General features: G+C 46.1%; 1 protein-coding gene across 1 annotated transcript in view; it reads right to left on the bottom strand.

Moving 5' to 3' along the window:
- The window catches only part of LOC137361434 (NACHT, LRR and PYD domains-containing protein 3-like), a 105,248-nt gene that overhangs the window by 23,017 nt on the left and 57,877 nt on the right, over nucleotides 1–24,354 (bottom strand). The window contains 2 exon segments of the mRNA XM_068026294.1: nucleotides 14,535–16,056; nucleotides 16,059–16,271. Coding sequence (XP_067882395.1) covers nucleotides 14,535–16,056; nucleotides 16,059–16,271 — 1,735 coding nt within the window.

Here is a 24,354-nt window from a genome sequence, read left to right as displayed (position 1 = left end):
AATGGTGGAACAGGCTCGAGGGACCGAATGGCTGACTCCACCTACTAAGGTGTCTGTTCGTATCTAATCTGCTACCACTTCCTTCTCTCGTACTATCCAATACACTCGCTCCTTTATGTATCTTATTCCTCTATTGTACTTCTATATGCTGGTGACCATCCTCCTGCCACTTTAATTTAAACCCTCCGCAACCGCGCCAGTGAACATCCCCACATGGCCATTGGTCCCAGTCCTGTTGGGGTGGAAACTGTCCCTTTTGAATCGGAGCCTCCTTCCCCAGAACTGGTCCCAATGCCCCAAGAATCTGAAGCCCTCCCTCCTGCACCATGCTTCAAGCCACGTATTGATGCTCCTTATCTTCCAATTTCTACTCTTGTTGGTGTGTGACACTGCGACTAATCCAGATATTATTACCTTCGAGATCCGACTTTTTGACTTCCTCCCGAGCTCCTGAAAATCAGACTGAAGGACCTCAATACCTGCCCTCTCTATGTCGTTGGTACTGATGTGTACCACAACTTCTAGCTCGCTTCCTTCCCCCTGCAAACTATTCTACACTCTCTCCTTTACCCCGGCATTAGGGAGACAACACACCATGTGGGACTCACAATGACAGTTGCAGAAATGCCTGACGATGGAATCTCCGATAACCACTGCATTCCTACACTTTGCTGTTCCCCACTGTGCAGTCTCTTGCTCATTGGTGCCATGGTCTGGACTGCTCTCCAATGTGTTGTCATTCTCAGCAGTCTCCAATGGGAGGAGATGTTTCAGGTACAGGTTCAGTCCATTCCAACAAGGGTAAAAGTTAGTGGAACCAAAGCCAGGACTCCTGGGATGATGAACGAGGTAGAGAATATACTGAAACAAGAAAAGGGTGTTTGATGCATGTCAGCTGGATTCTTCATGAGAGGACCAGGACAAATACAATAAGTTGAAAGGGGAAGTGAAGAGCAAAATAAGACTGGCAAAGAGAGAATATGAGAATAGAATGGCAGTTAATATAAAAGGGAATCCAAAAATCTTCCACCAGCATGTAAATGGTAAGTGGATAGTCAGAGGCACGGTGGGGTCTATTAGTAACTAAGAAGGTGATATATGTTTAGAGACACAGGGTAAGGTTAAAATACCTAATGAGTACTTTGTATTGGTGTCTGCTAAGGAAGATGATGCTGACAAAATAGCAGAAGTGGAGATGCTGGAAGTAATGGACGGGTGAAAATTGCTCGGCTGGATGGACTAGAAAGGCTGGCTTTGCTTGGAGTGGATGGGTCGTCTGGTCCGGATGGCTTGCATCCCAGGTTGCTCAGGGAGGTGGGGTGGAGAGAGCAGAAGGGCTTGTCATAATCTTCCAATCTTCCCTAGATACAGGGGAGGTGCCAGAGGATTGGAAAGTGGTAAATATGACACACTGACTCAAAATAGGGTGCAAGGACATTCGTAGTAACTACAGGATGGGGAGTTTAGTATCAGTGGTGGGTAAGGTTTTAGAAACAATGATCGGGGAAAAAAGGATCAGCACTTGGCAAGGTTTATGTTTATGAAGGGGAGCCAGCATCGATTTTTAAACAACAAATCGTGTTTGATGAAACTAATTGATTTTTTTAATGAAGTTACAGGGAAGATTGAGGATGGAAGCAGGAGGCAAAAGGGAGGGAGGAATTTAAAACAATCACTCTCACTAGAGAAAAAGTAATGGGAATACTAATGGGACTAAAGGCTGACAAGTCCCCTGGACCTGATGGTCTGCACCTGAGGGTCCGAAAGGAAGTGGCTGCAGAGATAGTGGATGCATTGGCTTTAATCTTCCAAAATTCCCTGGATTCTGAAAAGATCCCAGTGGATTGGAAACATCACTAGTCTAACTCCTCTGTTCAAGAAAGGAGAGAGACAGAAAGCAGGAAACTACAGGCCAGTTAGCCTAACATCTATCGCTCGGAAAATGCTAGAATCCATTATTTAAAGAGGTAGTAGCAGGACATCTGGAAAAATCACAATGCAATCAAGCAGAGTCAACATGGTTTTGTGAAAGGGACATCGTGTTTTACACATTTATTAGAGTTCTTTGAGGATGTAACAAGCAGGGTGGATAAAGGGGAACCAGGAGATGTAGTGTATGTGGATTTCCAAAAAGGTATTCGATAAGGTGCCGCATAAAAGGTTACTGCACCAGATAAGAGCTCCTGGTATTGGGGATGATATATTAACATGGACAGAGGACTGGCTGACTGACAGGAAACAGAGAGTCGGGATAAATGGGTCATTTTCAGGATGGCAAACTGCAATTAGTGTAATTGCACAGGGATCAGTGCTGAGATCTCAACCACTTACAATCTGTATGAATGACTTAGATAAAGAGACCGAATGTATTGTAGCCAAATTTGCTAACGATATGAAGATAGGTATGAAAGCAAGTTGTGAGGATTCTGCAAAGGGATATCGATAAGTTAAGTGACTGGGCAAAAACTTGGCAGATGGAGTAGAATGTGGAAAAATGTGAGGTTGTCCACTTTAGCAGGAATACAATTATTTACATGGAGAGAGACTACAGAATGCTGTGGTCCAGAAGGACCTGGGTGACCTTGTACATGACTCACAAAAAGTCAGCATGCAGGTACACCAAGTAATTAGAAAGGCAAATAATGTTGGCCTTCAATGCAAGTGGGATGGAGTATAAAAGTAGGCAAGTCTTGCCACAACTGTGCAGGGTATTGTTGAGTCTGCATCTAGAATACTGTGTACAGTTTTGGTCATCTTATTTAAGGAGGGACACACTTGTAATGGAAGTAGTTCAGAGAGGGTCACTCGGCTGATTCCTGGAATGAGCAGGTTGGGTGTATACTCATTGGAGTTTAGAAGATTGAGATGTGATCTCATTGAAAAGTATAAGAATCTGAGGGGACTTGACAGGGTAGATGCTGAGAGGATGTTTCCCCTAGTGGGGAGTCGAGAACTCGGGGGCACATGTTCAAACTAAGCGGCCTCCCATTGAAGACGGTGATGAGGAGGAACTTCTTCTCTGAGGGAGATTAGTGTTTGGAATTCTCTTCCCCCAGACAGCAGTGGAGGCTGGATCATTGAATATATTGAAGGCTGAATTAGACAGATTTTTGACTGACAAGGGAGTCAAGGTTTATTGGGGGCAGGCAGGAAAGTGGAGTTAAAGACCACAATTAGATCAGTCGTGATTTTATTGAATGACAGAACAGACTTGACGGGCTGAATGGCCTACTCCTGCTCCTTTTTCTAATGTTCTTATGAGGATGATACCAATCGCCTACATCAGGACATAATAGGCTATCAGAATGGGCAGGCAAATAGCAGATGGAATGTCATACAGAGGTGTGAGGTGATGCATTTTGCAGAAGGGATAGGGAGAGGCAATATAGAATTAATGGTACAGTTCTAGAGTGTGTAGGAACAGAGGGACCTGGGGGTTCATGTGCATGGGTCTTTGAACATGGCAGGATATATTTATTTATTTAGAGATACAGCACTGAAACAGGCCCTTCGGCCCACCGAGTCTGTGCCGACCAAGAACCACCCATTTATACTAACCCTACAGTAATCCCATATTCCCTACCACCTACCTACACTAGGGGCAACTTACAATGGTCAATTTAACTATCACCTGCAAGTCTTTGGCAGTGGGAGGAAACCGGAGCACCCGGCGAAATATTGGAAGAGTAGTTAACAAAGTTTCATGGGATCTTGGGCTTCATAAATAGAAGCATTGAGTACAAAAGCAGGGAAGTTATGTAGAACCTTTATCAAGCTCTGGTTAGGCCACAGTTCGAATATTACATCCACTTTTGGTCACCACACATTAGGAAGGATGTGAGGGTTCCTGAGAGGGTGCAGTAGAGATTTAGCAGAACAGTTCCAGGGATGGAGGATTTTAGGGACAAGGTTAGATTGGAAAATCTGGGGTTGTTCTCCTTACATAAGAATTAGTAGCAGGAGTAGGCCACTCAGCCCCTCGCGTCTGCTCCACTCAATAGGATCATGGCTGATCTCCTGCCTATCCCCAATAACCTTTCACCCCCTTGCATATCAAGAATCTATTTACCTCTGACTTAAAAATATTCAAAGACTCTGCTTCCACCACCTTTTGAGGAAGGAATTTCCAAAGACTCACGACCCTCAGAGAAAAAATTTCTCCTCATCTCTGTCTTAAATGGGCGATCTCTTATTTTTAAACAGTGACCCCTGGTTCCAGATTCTCCCACAAGAGGAAAGATCCTTTCCACATCCACCTTGTCAAGACCCATCAGAATCCTTCCTTACATAAGGAGACCAAGACGCTACACAGTACTCGAGATGTGGTCTCAACAATGCGCTGCATAAATAAAGTATAACCTCTCTACTTTTGTATTCAATTCCCCTCACTAAAAAGGATAACATTCTATTAGCTTTCCTAATTACTTGCTGTACCTGTACACTAACCTTTTGTGATGCATGCACTAGGACACCCAGATCCCTCTGCATCTCCGAGCTCTGCAATCTCTCACCATTTAGATAATATGCTTCTTTTATTCCTCCTCCCAAAATGGAAAATCTCAGAATCACAGAATTGTTACAGTGCAGAAGGAGGCCATTCAACCCATCGTGTCTGCACCAGCCCTCTGAATGAGCAATTCACCGAATGCCATTCCCCATGCAAATCTTTCCTTTCAAGTATTCCCTTTTGAAAGTTCTGATTAAATCTGTTTCACTGTCATTTCAGGCAGTGCAATCCAGATCACAGCAAATGACTGAAAAAAAAATTCTCCTCCTCTTTCCCCTGATTCTGTTGTCAATTATCTTAAACCTGTGTTTTCTGATTCCTGTCCCTCCCGCCAGTGGAAACAGTTTCTCCCGATCTACTCGATCAAAACCCTTCATGTTTGTAAGACTAAAAAATAGGGAAATGTTATCAAGAGAACTTGCCCTGTAGCTCACTGGACTAGTGTTTGTAAAATCCATTCCTCCAGCAGTTCTTAAAGAGCTGCAGCTTTTTACAAAAGGGGAAGTTTTCATTGTACATAATGACACAGTGGAGACATGTGAGCAGCACTATGTCCTTTGATGTTAAAGAATTGGAGTTTGTGCAGGAAGTGCACTAAAGGAGGGTGGTTCTACTTGAGATTGAGTGTCACCCTTCGGTAAAAGCACAGTCGGCAGCTGCAGGAAGGGAGGTTGTCAATTGAGCCAAAGTAGTTCCCCAGGTGTCTGGAACATGGCTGTAAATGAGGACGAGGTATGTTGGTGTCAAGAGAAGGTGAAAGTAAATGTCATTTTCATGATTACATGCATTCCTTGTCTGGTCCACCAATCACTGCACAAACCTAAGCTGGGAACCATACACCTGAAGGATCTTGGATTTTTCGATGCCAGGTTTAAGGATTAATTAGCTGCTAAAGGATCTGAGTTTGTTTCAGGGTATTAATTTAACAAAGGAACTGTTAAATGGACTGATCAACAGCATGATGGTAAGGGTGACTGCATTCAAAATGTCTTATTCAGCAGACTGTCTAGAAAGTTCAAGATAAGACAGTTGCAAGGTCTTGAAAATCTGTGAGAAGCTGTTGTCAGCATCAGATGTTGTAGTAACAATCTGTTTGAAACTATGAGAAACAGGTAGAGTGTGAGGAAAAGTACAAACTGTATTTCTCCAGCAAGATTATAAAACCAGGATTTTAGAAAGTTCGAGTAGACAGTCCATGAGGAGATCACGAAAAATATCCAACAGAAAACCACACGGGATGTCGATGGAGAATTGGTACTGAATTTTATTAGCAGCAAAGAAATCTTGTCGCCAGGACTGAAAATGAGACCTGACTCCGTGCCGGTGGACGATAGGACCTGACCCCGTGCCGGTGGGCGATGGGACCTGACCCCGTGTCGATGGGCGATGGGATATAACCCTGTGCCGGTGGGTGATGGGACCTGACCCCGTGTCAATGGGCGATGGGATATAACCCTGTGCTGGTGGGTGATGGGACCTGACCCCGTGCCGGTGGGTGACGGGACCTGACCCCGTGCCGGTGGGTGATGGAATATAACCCTGTGCCGGTGGGTGACGGGTCCTGACCCCGTGCCGGTGGGTGACGGGACCTGACCCCGTGCCGGTGGGCGATGGGATATAACCCTGTGCCGGTGGGTGATGGGACCTGACCCCGTGTCGATGGGCGATGGGATATAACCCCGTGCCGGTGGGTGGTGGGATATAACCCTGTGCCGGTGGGTGATGGGATATAACCCTGTGCCGGTGGGTGATGGGACCTGACCCCGTGCCGGTGGGCAGTGGGATATAACCCTGTGCCGGTGGGTGATGGGATATAACACTGTGCCGGTGGGTGACGGGACCTGACCCCGTGCCGGTGGGCGGTGGGATATAACCCTGTGCCGGTGGGTGATGGGATATAACCCAGTGCCGGTGGGTGACGGGACCTGACCCCGTGCCGGTGGGTGGTGGGAGATAGCCCTGTGCTGGTGGGTGATGGGATATAACCCTGTGCCGGTGGGTGATGGGACCTGACCCCGTGCCGGTGGGTGACGGGACCTGACCCCGTGCCAGTGGGTGACGGGACCTGACCCCATGCCGGTGGGCGATGGGATATAACCCTGTGCCGGTGGGTGACGGGGCCTGACCCTGTGCCGGTGGGCGATGGGATATAACACTGTGCCGGTGGGCGATGGGATATAACCCTGTGCCGGTGGGTGATGGGACCTGACCCCGTGTCGATGGGCGATGGGATATAACCCCGTGCCGGTGGGCGGTGGGAGATAACCCTGTGCCGGTGGGTGATGGGATATAACCCTGTCCCGGTGGGTGATGGGACCTGACCCCGTGCCGGTGGGTGACGGGACCTGACCCCGTGCCGGTGGGTGATGGGACCTGACCCCGTGCCGGTGGCTGACGGGACCTGACCCCGTGCCGGTGGGTGATGGAATATAACCCTGTGCCGGTGGGTGACGGGACCTGACCCCGTGCCGGTGGGTGACGGGACCTGACCCCGTGCCGGTGGACGGTGGGATATAACCCTGTGCCGGTGGGTGATGGGATATAACCCAGTGCCGGTGGGTGACGGGACCTGACCCCGTGCCGGTGGGTGGTGGGATATAGCCCTGTGCCGGTGGGTGATGGGATATAACCCTGTGCCGGTGGGTGATGGGACCTGACCCCGTGCCGGTGGGTGACGGGACCTGACCCCGTGCCAGTGTGTGACGGGACCTGACCCCGTGCCGGTGGGCGATGGGATATAACCCTGTGCCGGTGGGTGACGGGACCTGACCCTGTGCCGGTGGGCGATGGGATATAACCCTGTGCCGGTGGCTGATGGGACCTGACCCCGTGTCGATGGGCGATGGGATATAACCCCGTGCCGGTGGGCGGTGGGAGATAACCCTGTGCCGGTGGGTGATGGGATATAACCCTGTGCCGGTGGGTGATGGGACCTGACCCCGTGCCAGTGGGTGACGGGACCTGACCCCGTGCCGGTGGGTGATGGGACCTGACCCCGTGCCGGTGGGTGACGGGACCTGACCCCGTGCCGGTGGGTGATGGGATATAACCCTGTGCCGGTGGGTGACGGGACCTGACCCCGTGCCGGTGGGTGATGGGATCTGACCCCGTGCCGGTGGGTGACGGGACCTGACCCCGTGCCGGTGGGCGATGGGATATAACCCTGTGCCGGTGGGTGACGGGACCTGACCCTGTGCCAGTGGGCGATGGGATATAACCCTGTGCCGGTGGGTGACGGGACCTGACCCCGTGCCGGTTGGTGACGGGACCTGACCCCGTGCCGGTGGACGGTGGGATATAACCCTGTGCCGGTGGGTGACGGGACCTGACCCCGTGCTGGTGGGTGACGGGACCTGACCTAGTGCCGGTGGGCGATGGGCCCTGACCCCGTGCCGGTGGGCGGTGGGATATAACCCTGTGCCGGTTGGTGACGGGACCTGACCCCGTGCCGGTGGGTGACGGGACCTGACCCCGTGCCGGTGGACGGTGGGATATAACCCCGTGCCGGTAGGTGACGGGACCTGACCCCGTCTCAGCGGGTGACGAGACCTGACCCCGTCTCGGCGGGTGACGGGACCTGACCCCGTCTCGGCGGGTGACGGGACCTGACCCCGTCTCAGCGGGTGACGGGACCTGACCCCGTCTTGGCGGGTGACGGGACCTGACCCCGTCTCGGCGGGTGACTGGTCTTGACCCCGTCTCGGCGGGTGACGGGACCTGACCCCGTGCAGGTGGGTGACGGGACATGACCCTGTGCTGGTGGGTGACGGGACCTGACCCCGTCTCGGTGGGTGACGGGACCTGACCCCATCTCGGCGGGTGACGGGACCTGACCCCGTGCAGGTGGGTGACTGACCTGACCCCATGCTGGTGGGTGACGGGACCTGACCCCGTCTCAGCGGGTGACGGGACCTGACCCCGTGCAGATGGATGACGGGACCTGACCCCGTGCTGGTGGGTGACGGGACCTGACCCCGTCTCAGCGGGTGACGGGACCTGACCCCGTGCAGGTGGGTGACGGGACCTGACCCCATGCAGGTGGGTGACGGGACCTGACCCTGTGCTGGTGGGTGATGGGACCTGACCCCGTCTCAGTGGGTGACGGGACCTGACCCCGTGCTGGTGGGTGACGGGACCTGACCCCGTGCAGGTGGGTGACGGTGCTCTGGGACAGCATTTTGACAGAGGTGGCCAATTCAGGCTTTAACACTTGAACTCCGCTGGACTCAGGCAGGCAGACTTCAGCGATCAAGAGGAGTGGGAAATTTGTCTTCCATCGTTGGTGCTGTAGCCACGATGGTGGCCATTGTGAGCAGGAGGCATCTTCATGGTCCACTGAGCAGCCATAAAGGCGGATTTACCTGGCACTCTCCACATATCGGCAGGGGTGGGAGGTGCCTCTTCATTGGGTGCTTAATTGCCTCAATTGACTGCCCGGTGGGTAGCAGTGCCACTGAGGTTCCCGCTGATGGTAAAATACCTTGACACCAGAAAGACGTTAGACTTCCCCCTTGGCCCCCAACCCCTTCCACCACCATTTTACCTTCCCTCCTGCCTCCCAGCCCGTATCCAAAGGGCTGGTGAACCAAATTAGCAATAATACCGTAGAGGAGGAATTCCTGGAGTGCATATGTGATGGTTTTTTGGACCAATACGTTGAGGAACCAACTGGAGAACAAGCCATCCTAGATTGGGTATTGCGAAATGAAAAAGGAATAGTTAACAATCTTGTTGTGCGGGGTCCCTTGGGGAAGATCGACCGTAACATGATAGAATTCTTCATTAAGATGGATAGGGATAGCATTGATTCCGAGAGGAAAAGGAAACTATGAAGGTATGAGGCGCGAGTTGGTTATGATAGATTGGGGAATGTTACTTAAAAGGGTTGACAGTGGATAGGCAATGGCTGGCATTTAAAGAGCGCATGGATGAATTACAACAATTGTTCATTCCTCTCTGGCGTAAAAATAAAGCAGGAAGGGTGGCTCAACTATGGTTTACAAAAGAAATTAGGGATAGTATTAGATCCAAGGAGGAGAAATATAAAATGGCCAGAACAAGAAGCAAACCTGAAGATTGGGAGCAGTTTAGGATTCAGCAAAGGAGGACAAAGGTATTGATTAAGAAGGGGAAAAAACAGTATGAGAGTAAGCTTGCAGAGAACATAAAAACTGACTGTAAAAGCTTCTTCAGATATATGAAGAGAAAAAAATTAGTGAAGATAAATGTGGGTGCATTGCAGTCAGAAACGGAGGAATTTATAATGGGGAACAAAGAAATGGTGGGCCAATTAAGTACATACTTTGGTTCTGTTTTCACAAAGGAGAACACAAATTACCTCCCAGAAATGTTGTGGAAAGTAGGGTCTTGTGAGAAGGAGGAACTGTATGAAATCAGTATTAGTAGAGAAATGGTGTTAGGGAAATTGATGGTATTGAAGGGCAATAAATCCCCAGGGCCTGATAATCTACATCCCAGAGTACTGAAGGAAGTAGTCCTAGAAATAATAGATTCATTGCAGGTAATTTTTTTCAAAATTTTATATACTCTGGAACAGTTCCAACGGATTTGAGGGTAGCTAATGTAACCGCAATATTTAAAAAAGGAGGTAGAGAGAAAGTAGGGAATTATAGACCGGTTAGCCTGACATCAGAAGTGGAGAAGATTCCAGAGTCCATTATAAAAGATCTAATAGCAGAGCACCTGGTAAACAATGGTAGGATCAGACAAAGTCAACATAGATTTACAAAAGGGAAATCATGTTTAATAAATTTATTGGAATTTTTTGAGGATGTAACTGGTAGAATAGATAAGGGAGAACCAGTGGATGTGGTGTATTTGGACTTTCAGAAGGCTTTCGATAAGATCCCACAAAAGAGATTAGCGTGCAAAATTAAAGCACATGGGATTAGGGGTAAGGTATAGACATGGATAGAGAATTGGTTGGCAGACAGGAAACAAAGAGCAGGAATAAACGGGTCTTTTTCCGAGTGGCAGGCAGTGACAAGTGGGGTACCACAGGGATCAGTGCTAGGACCACAGCTATTCATAATATATAGTAATGATAAAGATGAGGGATTAAATGTAATATATCCAAGTTTGCAGACAACACAAAGCTGGGTAAGAGTGCGAGCTGTGAGGAGGATGCAGAGAAGCTCCAGTGTGATTTGGACAGGTTGAGTGAGTGAGAAAATACATGGCAGATGCAGTGTACTGTGGATAAATGTGAGGTTATCCACTTTGGTGGCAAATACAGAAAGGCAGATTATTATCTGAACAGCGACAGATTGGGAAAGAGGGATGTGCAGCGAGACCTGGGTGACCTTGTGCACCTGTTACTGAAAGTAAGCATGCAGGTGCAGCAGGCAGTTAAGAAGGCAGATGATATGTTGTCTTTCATAGTGAGAGAATTCGAGTACAGGAGCAAGGATGTCTTGCTGCAATTATACAAGGCCTTGGTGAGAACACATCTGGAGTATTGTGTGCAGTTTTGTTCTCCTTATCTGAGGAAGGTTGTTCTTGCGATGGAGGGAGTGCAGCGAAGGTTCAGCAGACTGATTCCTGGGATGGCAGGACTGATGCATGAGAGAGATTGGGTCGATTAGGCTTGTATTCGCTACAGTTTAGAAGAATGAGAGGGGATCTCATAGAAACCTACAAAATTCTAACAGGACTAGACAGACTAGATTCAGGAAGGATGTTCCCGATGGTGGAGGAGTCCAGGACCAGGGGTCACAATCTAAGTATAAGGGGTTAGCCATATGAGGACTGAGATGAGGAGAGATTTCTTCACCCAGAGAGTGGTGAACCTGTGCAATTTTTCTATCACGGAAAGCAGTCGAGGCAATATCATTAAACATATTCAAGAAAGAGTTAGGTATAGTTCCTAGGGCTAAAGGGATCAAGGATACGGGGAGAAAGTGGGACCAGGTTACTGAGTTTGGATGATCAGCCATGATGGTATTGAATCGCCCAGCAGGCTCGAATGGCCTGCTCCTGCTTCTATTTTTCTATGTTTCTATGTAAAATCCAGCCCTTAATCTCTAAGTCTCCTGAAGCTGAAGAATTGGCCATGTTGAGTTTTGAGGAGTATTTCTAATTAAGCTTATGTGAATCTCTGTCTTTAAATGTTTTTGTACTTTAATGTTCCTAAAAGTAATCAGATAAATCCATTACCATAAAGAGTTAAAATAAAAACATCCCCTGGAAACATTCTTCACACGATCATTTCACGTTTTCCCACATTGCACTCCATTTTCCAGATCTTTGCCCACTCGCGTAACCTATCTTTATCCCTTTGTAGCCTCCTTATGTCCTCTTCACAACTTACTTTCCTACCTATCTTTGTGTCATCAGCAAATTTGATAACTATACCTTCGGTCCCTTCATCCAAGTCATTTATATAAATTGTAAAAAGTTGAGGCCATATCACTGATCCGAGTGACAATCTCATTACATTTTGCCAAACAGAAAATGACCTATTTGTGTCTACTCTCTGTTTCCTGTTGGCTAATCAATATTCTACCCATGCCAATATATTACCCTCTACACCGTGAGCTTTTATTTGCCACAATAACCTTTGATGTGGCACCTCATTGTTATCATCTACTTGGAGCAAAGAAGGTTGAGAGAAGCAAAAACAAGAAATGCTGGATTCACTCAGCAGGTCTGGCAGCATCTGTGGAAAGAGAAGCAGAGTTAACGTTTCGGGTCAGTGACCCTTCTTCGGAAGAAGGGTCACTGACCCGAAACGTTAACTCTGCTTCTCTTTCCACAGATGCTGCCAGACCTGCTGAGTGAATCCAGCATTTCTTGTTTTTGTTTCAGATTTCCAGCATCCGCAGTATTTTGCTTTTATATAAGGTTGAGAGGAGATCTGACAGGTGTATAAGATTATAACAGGTTTAGATAAGACAGACAAAGAAAATCCATTACCATTAGCTGAAGGTACAAATTTCAGATTTTGAGCAAGAGATACAGGGGGTTGGTGAGGAAGAACTTTACTTTCCACAGTGAGTAGTCATGACTTGGAACTCACTGTCTATGAGGGTGGAGGAAGTGGAGACAATCAGTGATTTCAAAAAGGGAATTCGATACATACTTGAGGGAAATAAACTAGCAGGGCTATGGGGAGAGAGCGAGGGAATGGGACTGACTGAATTGCTATACAGCCAGCTGGCATGGACTCAATGGGTCAAATGGCCTCCTTCTGTGGCAGAATGACTCTATGGTGAGAATGTGGAACCTGCAACACAGTAGGTGTTTGTGGTGAATAGTTTATATACATTGAAGGGGAGGCTAGAATATCAGATGACAGAGAAGACCATAGAGAGTTATACTGATAGGATTAGATGAGGAAAGACGGGAGGAGGCTCAAGTGGAACATAAATGCCTGCATGGACTGGTTGGGCCGAATGGCCTGTTTCTGTGCTGTATATCCTATGTAATACAGTACTGTCTGTGTGAAGTCTTTAACTGTCCCTCAGTCTGGTCTCATTGCCTGATGATCAGAATTACCCTCCTGGAGCTTAGTGACCAGCCTCATCATGTTTGGGGAAAATGGTCTCATTTCTGTCACTTTTTTTTTTTTTAGATTAGAGATACAGCACTGAAACAGGCCCTTCGGCCCACCGAGTCTGTGCCGAACATCAACCACCCATTTATACTAATCCTACACTAATCCCATATTCCTACCAAACATCCCCACCTATTCCTACCAAACATCCCCACCTATTCCTATATTTCCCTACCACCTACCTATACTAGTGACAATTTATAATGGCCAATTTACCTATCAACCTGCAAGTCTTTTGGCTTGTGGGAGGAAACCGGAGCACCCGGAGAAAACCCACGCAGACACAGGGAGAACTTGCAAACTCCACACAGGCAGTACCCGGAATCGAACCCGGGTCCCTGGAGCTGTGAGGCTGCGGTGCTAACCACTGCGCCACTCTTAAATCCTGGATTTTATGGGAATGGGGTGATTTCTCCTGAATTAGATGATAAAACAGTGATTTCTCGTACTTTTCACTCTGTACAGTTTATCAATTTGTATAATACCTGGGCTGAGTTATATTGTGAAATGGTGCTAACTGCTGCTGTAAAATCCATTCCCCCAGGATTTTATATAACAAGGAGAATTGATTCTGTCCCGTTGTAAGTTTTAAATGTGCCTGTGCTCCTATTTTACAGGGGAGGGGAGTCTCTCACTTTATTCCCCATTAAACTGGCACTGCATTTATTTCCAGTCTAATTGGTCTGACAGTTTCTGGGCAATTTTCCAAAGTTCCTCCCAGATTGGGACTTCACACAAGGGGACGGATTATGGGAAATTCCCAGGTTCAGGCCCCCAGGTTTTTCCCAGGAGCTGCTGCTGTGAGGCCCCACCACTGGCCGGTGTGTGTCTGTACTCCGGGGTTAATACCGGGCAACACATTAGAATGGAGTCTTTTTATCAGCAAGTTTAACCTCCAAAATGTCACTCTTTACTTACTGTTCAGGACTGTGAATATTCTGAACATTTACAGCTAAAATAATTCCTGTTTTCCCAATACTCCCAATCCAGGAAACGTCTCCCTCCACATACACATCCTGCATGGGATTGGATTAAATATCTAATGTTAATTATTAAACTCAGGTTTCTGTCCTGTATCTAGTTAAAATGGTGGATGTGGAAAATATTTGACGTTAATTTTCTGTTCTGCTGGTTTATATTTTATATTTACATTCTGCTGTCCAGCCTTATTAATGATGATTTATTGTAATTAAATTATCAGACCCTTTCAGTGACCTGTATTTACTGATTCCATACAGATTGTAAAATCCCTGATGGTTCACAAGGATTCATTTTAGATTTTCCAGTCCTGATGGTAAAACTAAACAATCCTCTTATTATTTGTCATCGTTGTGTTGAATCTGTTTCTCTCTGGTTTAACTGAACTGTTTCTTTCCCTTCATTACGGAGCAACAACACAATCTGTGACTGTTCTACAATTCACCCAACAGTTAGAGACAAATAAACAGTTACCTCAACTCCTGGCATTTGTGCAGTACGGGTCCCAGCCGCTCGAGTCCTTCAAACTGAATGTTGCAGTCATCAAGATGAAGGTTTTTGATGGTATCACAGAGACTAATAACGTGAGACAGGACCGCACAGTCAATTGGGGTCAGTCGCAATCTACTAAATGTAAGTGTGTCCACAGATCCCACTGTATCTTGAGCCAGTACTTTATTCTGAGACTCAAACAGGTACTGCAATGTGTTCAGGAGGTTCCTTTTATTAGTTTCAATCCCTGTTTTTCTAATCTCTCCTTCAACCTTCTCCTTCACCCAGTCAATCACTCTGCAGGTTGTTTGATGAGGAAATGGACCCAGAAACTCCTCCAGGGGTCGAGCTGCCTGTGGGGAGGAGAGACCAGCAACAAAACGCAGAAATATCTCAAATCTCCCATCCTTTTTCCTGTGAGCGTCACTGAGGAGATTCCGGAAGTCTCTGCGACCTGCAGTCAGGAATTGTGCGAGTGCAGCTACAAACTCTTGGATGGTGAGGTGCGGGAAGGTGTAAACCACACTCTGGACAGAATCATCTCTCTCCAAAAGTTCCATCAGGAATCCAGACAGGAACTGGGAAGGTTGCAGATTGTACTCGATCAAATCTCCATTTCTAAACACAATCTTCTTCCTGGAGACTCCTGTGAAGGCCATCTCACCGATCTTCAGTAACACATCACGGGGGTTTTCAATCTCTGGGCTATGGTTTTTCAGAATGTTGTAAATATAGTAGGAATATAGCTGGGTGATGGTCTTGGGAACTTGCTGCTGTTTCCTGTCTCTTTGTGTAAAGAAGGGACCCAGTGACAGACAGAGGATCCAGCAGTAGGAAGGGTTGTAGCACATGGTGTACAGGATCTCGTTCTCCTCCACGTGATTGAAAACAGCTGTTGCCACCGTCTGATCTTCAAAAAACTTGTTGAAATATTCCTTCCGTTCATCGCCAACAAATCCCAGGATTTCAGCCCAGACACTGATCTCAGCCTTTCCCAATAAATGTAATGCAGTGGGGCGACTGGTCACTAGCACTGAACATCCTGGGAGCAGCTTGTGTTGTATTAAACTGTACACAATGTCAGACACTTCACACCAGCATTCGGGATCTGTGCACATGTACTGAGGTTCTGTATTTCTCCGATTGTCAGCAAAATCGATCTTGTCCTTGAATTCATCCAAACCATCAAATATAAACAGCAATCCCTCTGGATTCTTCCAGAGCTCTCCCAGATCATTCCCAAAGTAAGGATACTGCTTCAGTATCAGATTCCTCAGGTTTATTCTCCACTTAATATTATTCAAAATCCAGAATTTAAAACTGAAAACAATTTGAAAGTTTGGGTATATTTTCCCAGTGGCCCAGTCATAAACAATCTTTTGTACCATTGTTGTTTTTCCAATCCCCGGGACTCCACTCACTGCTGCTGAACTCCCAGATTTGGATTTTCTCTGGGCAAAACTGCTCTGGAATAATTGATCAGTTCGGATTTTTTCCATTTTTCCCGGAGATGTTTCTTTCTCCACTTTTCATGGTCTCGGCCTCTTGCCAGCAGTTCATGTTCTACAAGTGTCCGATCTCGAACAGTAGTAATGACCGTTAACTCAGCATATCGATCAACCAGCTGGAAAATCTTAACCTTCTCCTTTATTAGGATAGTGTTCACTCTCAGTGTTTCAGTTTGTACCCGGAGTGTTTCCTTGTGTTTCTGTTGAACATCTTCAATTAGAACAGACTGAAAGTGGTTTTCACTGTTAGTTTTGTTAACAAACAATCTCTCATTACTATTTCACTGAATAGATATATTTAATTCACTACTTCAATAGAGATGCATATTAGAATTAGAACCCAGTTATTGGAAGTTGCTTGAAAGTGAATAATCCTGAGAAAAGTTTCTAACGCTCCCTTGATTCTAATATTTACTGAACCCAGAGATTTCTCAGAAGGTGATATTTTCCCTCTGATGATTAATACTATCCAGCCTGCCCTGTACTATAAACATCTCATTGCAAATGCACACATGATCCTAGTATACAACAGCAGATGTTCGAGTTGATCAATCTTCACAATGGTCAGTGGTGCTGATACTCTGCACCAAGGATCCTTAGACAGCACCTTCCAAACCCACGACTTCCACCACCTCGAAGGACAAGAGCAGCAGATGCATGGGAACACCACCATCTGCAAGCTCCCGTCCAAGTCACACACCATCCAAAATAAAAGCAAAATACTGCGGATGCTGGAAATCTGAAATAAAAACAAGAAATGCTGGAAACCTTCAGCAGGTCTGGCAGCATCTGTGAAAAGAGAAGCAGAGTTAATGTTTCGGGTCAGTGACCCTTCTTCGGAACACCATCCTGATTTGGAACTATATCGGCGTTCCTTCACTGTTGCTGGGTCAAAATCCTGGAACTCCCTTACTAACAGCACTGTGGGTATACCTACCCCACATGGACTGCAGTGGTTAAAGAAGGCAGCTCACCACCACCTTCTCAAGGGCAATTAGGGATGGGCAATAAATGCTGGCCTGGCCAGCGATACCCACATACCATGAATGAATAAAAAAAAGGGAAATAGGACATTGGATATCAGTGGGAGAGGAACAGACTGCATGAGGTCAGGATTTCCACTGTTATTGCAGCAGGCCTTAGAATAGAATATAATCACACAAAGCCTATGGCACAGAAAGAAGCCACGTGGCCCATCATGCCGAAATAAATCCCACTTTCCAGCATGTGGTCCATTTGGTCCTGCTGGTTACAGCACTTCGGCTGGACATCCAGGCACCTTTTGAATGAGATGAGAGTTTCTGCCTCTACCACCCTTTCAGGCAGTGAGTTCCAGACCCCCACCACCCTCTGGGTGAAAATATTTTCCTCATCTTCACTGACCCCTCTGCTAATGTAAATAGGCCCTTCACCTCCACTCTATCCAGGCCCTTCACAATTTTGTACATCTCAATTAGATCTCCGCTCTGCCTCCTCTGTTCCAAAGAGAACAACCCCAGCCTATCCAATCTTTCCTCAAAGCTGCTTTTTCCATTCCTGGCAACATCCTCATAAATCTCCTCTGTACCCTCTCTAGTGCAATTACATCCTTCCTGTAATGAGGTGACCAGAATTGTACACAGTACTCAAGTTGTGGCGTAACCAATGAGTTATACAGTTCCAGCAGAACCTCCCTGCTCTTGTCTTGTATACATCGGCTGATAAAGGAAAGAAGTCCATAATCCTTCATAACCTGTCATGATACCTTCAGGGATCTGTGCACATTCACTCCAACGTCCCTCACTTCTCAGTGTCCTCCCACTTATTACCTGCCTTGGGTAGGATATGAACAGACTGTGAATGGAGATAAGTTCCACTGGGCATCGTATCCGAACTCTGAGCTTCTGACCCCATTTCCTCACCATCACAATGACTGCCTGTCCCCACTTCACCTCATTTGCTGCTGAAACCTTCATAAATGGTTTTGTTAACTCCAGACTCGACTATTTCAATGATCTCCTGGTCTGCCTCCCACCTTGCATCATCTGTACCTGAGCACCCAAAAATGGATTTTCACTGGGAAAAATTGCTGTGGAATAATTGATCAGTTCGGATCTTTACAGTTCTCTCTGGAGAAGTTTCTCTCTCCACTTTTCCTGGTCTCAGCCTCTTGCCACCAGTTCATGTTCAAACCTGAGCTCATCCAAAACTCTTCTATCTGTATCTCACCAAGTTCCCGTTCACCTATCAACCCTGTGCTTGCTGACCTACATTGGCTCCCAGTCCAGCAACATAACGATTTAAACATTATAATTCTTGTTTAAAAATCCCTCCATGGCCACACCGCTCCCTTCCTTTAAACTCCTCCAGCCCTAAAGCCCTCCAAAATATTTCCATTCCTCCAACTCTGGCCTCTTGCGCATCCTTAGTTTTCAATGTTCCACCATTGGCGGCCATGCCTTCAGCTTCGTTGTTCCTGATCTCTGGGATTCCCTCTCTTGCTTCATGACTCGGTCAGGATATCTGGGTATTACTTTAACTTCTACAGTCACCTGATGACAGTTACGATCACTGCCATTCTGATGGTGCAGAGGAGAATCAGAAAGTTCATATAAGGTACAAAAATAAATTACTGTGGATGCTGGAAATATGTATTAAAAACAGAAAATGCGGGAAATACTCAGCTCAGGCTGAATGTGTGGAAAGAGAAACAGAGTTAACGTTTCAGGTCAACTGTCTTTCATCAACTGGAAAATGTTAGAGATGTTACAGATATTAAACAAGTACAGAGGCAGGAAGAGGCAGGGAGCAGGGATAAGATCTAAAGGGAAGAACTGTGATAGGCTGGTAGGTAAGGGAGATTAAATGACAAAAGGAATGATGGTGTAAGGCAAAATGAGATGTTAATGGGGCAAATAAAGAAACAAAAGATGGGTCTAGAGGAGAGAAGATGCTGGAAATACTCAGCAGGTTGGGCAGCGTCTGTGGAGACAGAAACAGTCTGTGTTTCAGGTTTGTGACCTTTCATCAGAACAGTTCGGTTTCTCTTTCCACAGATGCTGCCAGATCTGCTGAGCATTTCCAGCAATTTCTGTTTTTATTTCAGATTTCCAGCAACTGCAGTGTTTTGTTTTTGTTTGGAACGAGAGGATGTGTGAATACAAATAGCAGCATCATGACCAATAGCTGCTGTCCAGAAAAATGGGGGCAGAGATTATGAGCTGTAATTATTAAACTCAAGGTTGAGAATGGAAGGCTGTAATGTGCCTAATGAAAAGCTGAGGTGCTTTCCCTCAAGCTTAAATTGAGCTTCATTGGAATAGTGTAGGACAAGAACAGAAAGTTAAGAGTTGGAGTGAGGCAGAGAATTAAAATAATAGGCAGCTGAGAACTGACTATGGCACCGTGGTACAGGAGGCCATTCAAGTGGGAGGAGTAAATAGGAATGTAGTGTTAGTCGGAGACAGTATAGCCAGGGGATAGACACTGTTCTCTGTGGCCAAGAGTGAGAGTCCAGAAGTCTGTATTACCTGCCGTGTGCCAGGGTTCGGTACATCTGCTCAGGCTGGAGAGGAACTTGCAGTGGGAGGGGGAGGATCCAGTTGTTGTGATCCATGTGGGTACCAACAACACAGACAGGACTAGAAAAGTGGTTCTGCATAGAGAGTATGAGTATTTAACTAGGGGCTAAATTAAAAAGCAGAAATTCAAAGGTAATAATTTTTGGATTATTACCTGAGCCACGAGCAAATTTGAGTAGGGTAAATAAGATTACAGCATTAAATTCATGGCTCAAAGATTGATGTGGGAGAAATGGATTTTGATTCATGGGGCACTGGCGCCAGTACTGGGGATAGTGGGAGCTGTACCATTAGGACAGTCTTTACCTGAACCATGCTGGGTCCGGTGTTCTGGCAAGTCGTATAACTAGGGCAGTAGAGAGGGCTTTAAACTAAATAGTGGGGGCAAGGGATCAAGTGAGGGAAGATGTGATAATTTAGAGGGAAAGCGAAACAGCAAGAGACCAAGATAGCAATCAGGGAACTGATAATCTAAATGTGGCAGGAAGGGAAGATTGGAGGGAAGCGAAACTGGTAACAGGAAGTAAAAGTAGTAAGCAAAATCAGAAGCTAGACAAAGCAAAGGCGAGGATCAAATAGGATCAGAATGCAGAATAAAGAACTGGCTGGGCAACAGGAGACAGAGAGTAGCAGTGGAAGGGAATTTCTCAAAATGGAGATGTGTAACCAGTGGTGTTCCACATGGATCCGTGCTGGGACCACTGTTGTTTGTGATATAATTAAATGATTTGGAGGAAAGTATAGGTGGTCTGATTAGCAAGTTTGCAGACGACACTAAGATTGGTGGAGTAGCAGATAGTGAAGGGGACTGTCAGAGAATACAGCAGAATATAGATAGATTGGAGAGTTGGGCAGAGAAATGGCAGATGGAGTTCAATCTGGGCAAATGCGAGGTGATGCATTTTGGAAGATTCAATTCAAGAGTGAACTATACAATAAATGGAAAAGTCCTGGGGAAAATTGATGTACAGAGAGATTTGGGTGTTCAGGTCCATTGTTCCCTGAAGGTGGCGATAGGTCAATAGAGTGGTCAAGAAGGCATACGGCATGCTTTCCTTCATCGGACGGGGTACTGAGTACAAGAGTTGGCAGGTCATGTTACAGTTGTATAAGACTTTGGTTCGGCCACATTTGGAATACTGCGTGCAGTTCTGGTTGCCACATTACCAAAAGGATGTAGGTGCTTTGGAGAGTGTGCAGAGGAGGTTCACCAGGATGTTGCCTGGTATGGAGGGTGCTAGCTATGAAGAGAGGTTGAGTAGATTAGGATTATTTTCATTAGAAAGACGGAGGTTGAGGGGGGACCTGATTGAGGTGTACAAAATCATGAGAGGTATAGACAGGGTGGATAGCAAGAAGCTTTTCCCCAGAGTGGGGGATTCAATTACTAGGGGTCACGAGTTCAAAGTGAGAGGGGAAAAGTTTAGGGGGGATATGCGTGGAAAGTTCTTTACGCAGAGGGTGGTGGGTGCCTGGAACGCGTTGCCAGTGGAGGTGGTAGACGCAGGCACGATAGCGTCTTTTAAGATGTATCTAGACAGATACATGAAAGGGCAGGAAGCAAAGAGATTCAGACCCTTAGAAAATAGGCGACATGTTTAGATAGGGGATCTGGATCGGCGCAGGCTTGGAGGGCCGAAGGACCTGTTCCTGTGCTGTAATTTTCTTTGTTCTTTGTAATAAGGTTAGAAAGAGAAAGCTAAGTGCACTCTTATCAGAATGTACGCAGCATTTGCAACAAGGTAAATGATTTGAACTCACAAATAGAGGTAAATGGGTATGATTTAATGATCATTACAGAGACGTGGTTACAGGGTAACCAAGACTGGGAAGTAAATTGTGATTTAGAAAGGATAGGCAAAAAGGAAAAGGAGATGGGGTCGTGCTCTTAAAAAGGGACGAGATCAGTACATGAGTAAGAGAAGATCTTAGATCGAAGGATCAAGATGGAGAATCAATTTGGGCAGAGCTAAGAAACAGCAAGGGGCAGCAAACATTGGTGGCAGTTGTTTATAGCACACCAAACAGTCGTGGTAATGTTGGGCATGATACAAATCAGGAAATTAGAGATGCATGTAATATAGTAATAATGGGCTGCTTCAATTGACACATAGACTGGGTAAACCTAATCAGCACTAATTTTGTGGAGGATGAATTACTGGAGTGTGTACAAGGTAGTTTCCTGGAGCACTGTGTTATAGAACCAACGAGGGTCGGGCTATTTTACATTCAGTAGTATTGAATGTGAAAGGGCTAATTAATAACCTTGCTTTCAAGGAACCTTTTGGAAATAGTGACCATAATATGATATAATTTACATTAACTTTGAAAGTGATATAGCTCATTCTGTAGCTAGGGTCTTAAATCTGAACAAAGAAAACTATGAAAGTATGAGCGGCAAGTTGGTTATGATGGATTGGGAAAATACATAAAGATTTGACAGCAGACAGGCAATGGCTAGTATTTAAAGAAGCATTACATGGGTTTACAACAAATATACATTTCTCCAAGACACAAAAACCCAACAGGAAAGATGAATCAATCGTGGCTAACAAAAGAAATTAAAGACCGCATTGGATCAAAGGAAGTGCTTTATGAGGTTGCCAGAAAAAGTGGTAAACCCGAGGATTGGGAGCAATTTATAATCCAGCAAAGGATGACCATGAAACTGATAAAGAAAGGAAAAAGAGAATACGAATGCAAGCTAGTGAGAAACATAAAGGTGGACTGTAAAAGTATCTTTAGGTATATGTAAAGGAAAAGATTAGCAAGGACAAATGTGGGTCCCTTACAGGCAGAGACAGGAGAATGTATAATGGAAAATAGGAAAATAGTGAACAGACTAAACAATTACTTTGTGTCTGTCTTCACGGAGGAAGATACAGAAAATCTCACAGAAATACTAAGAAACTTGGGAAAATAAGGAACTGAATGAAATTAGTATTAATAAAGGGATAGTATTTGAAACATTAACTGGATTGTAGATTGACAAATCCCCTAGACTAGATGAAGGAAGTGACTATAGAGAAGTGGACGCATTGGTAGTTATCTTTCAAAATTCTATAGATTCTGGAAATGTTCCTGCAGACTGGAAAGTAGCAATTGCAACCCCACTATTGAAGAAAGGAGGGAGAGAGAAAACGGGGAACTATAGACCTGATAATTTGACATCAGTAGTGTGATAACTGGACACTTTGAAAATAATGATCTGATTGGGCAGAGTCAGCATGGATTTATCAAAGGGGAATCATGTTTGACAAACCTGTTGGAGTTTTTTGAGGCTGTTACTTGTAGCATAGATAAAGGAGAACCAGTGGATGTGGTGCATTTAGATTTTCAGAAGGCTTTTGATAAAGTCCTACACAGGAGGTTAGTAAACAAAATTAGAGCACATGAGATTGGGAGAAACACATTAATATGGTTGAGAATCTGTGATTGGACAGAAAATAGAGAGTAGGAATAAATGGGTTATTATCAGGGCGGCAGGCTGAACACAAAAGTCCGAGTGTATCAGGCCTGTGTCCTCAGCACCTTGCTCTACGGCAGCGAGGCCTGGACAACGTATACCAGCCAAGAGCGACGTCTCAATTCATTCCATCTTCGCTGCCTTCGGAGAATACTTGGCATCAGGTGGCAGGACTATATCTCCAACACAGAAGTCCTTGAAGCAGCCAACTCCCCCAGCTTATACACACTACTGAGTCAGCGGCGCTTGAGATGGCTTGGCCATGTGAGCCGCATGGAAGATGGCAGGATCCCCAAAGACACATTCTACAGCGAGCTCGCCACTGGTATCAGACCCACAGGCCGTCCATGTCTCCGCTTTAAAGGCATCTGCAAACGCGACATGAAATCGTGTGACATTGATCACAAGTCGTGGGAGTCAGTTGCCAGCATTCGCCAGAGCTGGCGGGCAGCCATAAAGACAGGGCTAAATTGTGGCGAGTCGAAGAGACTTAGTAGTTGGCAGGAAAAAAGACAGAGGCGCAAGGGGAGAGCCAACTGTGCAACAGCCCCGACAAACAAATTTCTCTGCAGCACCTGTGGAAGAGCCTGTCACTCCAGAATTGGCCTTTATAGCCACTCCAGGCGCTGCTTCACAAACCACTGACCACCTCCAGGCGCGTATCCATTGTCTCTCGAGATAAGGAGGCCCAAAAGAAGGCTGTTACTAGTGGGGTACCACAAGGATTTGTGCTGGGGCCACAGCTATTCACAATCTATATAAATGATTTGGATGTGGGGACCAAATGTAATATTTCCAAATTTGCTGATGACAAAACGAGGTGGGAATGTAAGTTGTGAGGAGGCTTCAAGGAGAGTTGCATAAGCTAAGTGAATGGGCAAGAACAAGGCAGACGGAATATAATGTGAATAAGTGTGAAGATACCCACTTTGGTAGAAAAAACTGTATGACAGAATACTTCTTAAAAGGTCAGAGGTTGGGAAATGTTGATGTCCAAAGTAACCTGGGTGTCCTTGCTCATGAGTCACTAAAAGCTAGCATGCAAGTGCAGCAAGCAAGTAGGAAGGGTGACCTTCATCGCACGGGGTTTTCAGTACAGGAGTAAAGAAGTCTTGCTGCAATTGTACAGAGCCTGGATGAGACTGCCCCTGGAGTATAGTGTACAGTTTTGATCTCCTCATCTAAGGAAGGATATACTTGCCATAGAGGGAATGCAAGACTAGCCCCTGGATGGCAGGATTGTTTTATGAGGAGCTATTGAGGAAACC

Source organism: Heterodontus francisci, unplaced genomic scaffold, assembly GCF_036365525.1.
Source record: "Heterodontus francisci isolate sHetFra1 unplaced genomic scaffold, sHetFra1.hap1 HAP1_SCAFFOLD_106, whole genome shotgun sequence".
NCBI classification, from domain to species: Eukaryota; Metazoa; Chordata; class Chondrichthyes; order Heterodontiformes; family Heterodontidae; genus Heterodontus; species Heterodontus francisci.
Note: the sequence above shows the minus strand (reverse complement) of the source record. Positions and strands in the feature narration are given on the sequence as shown.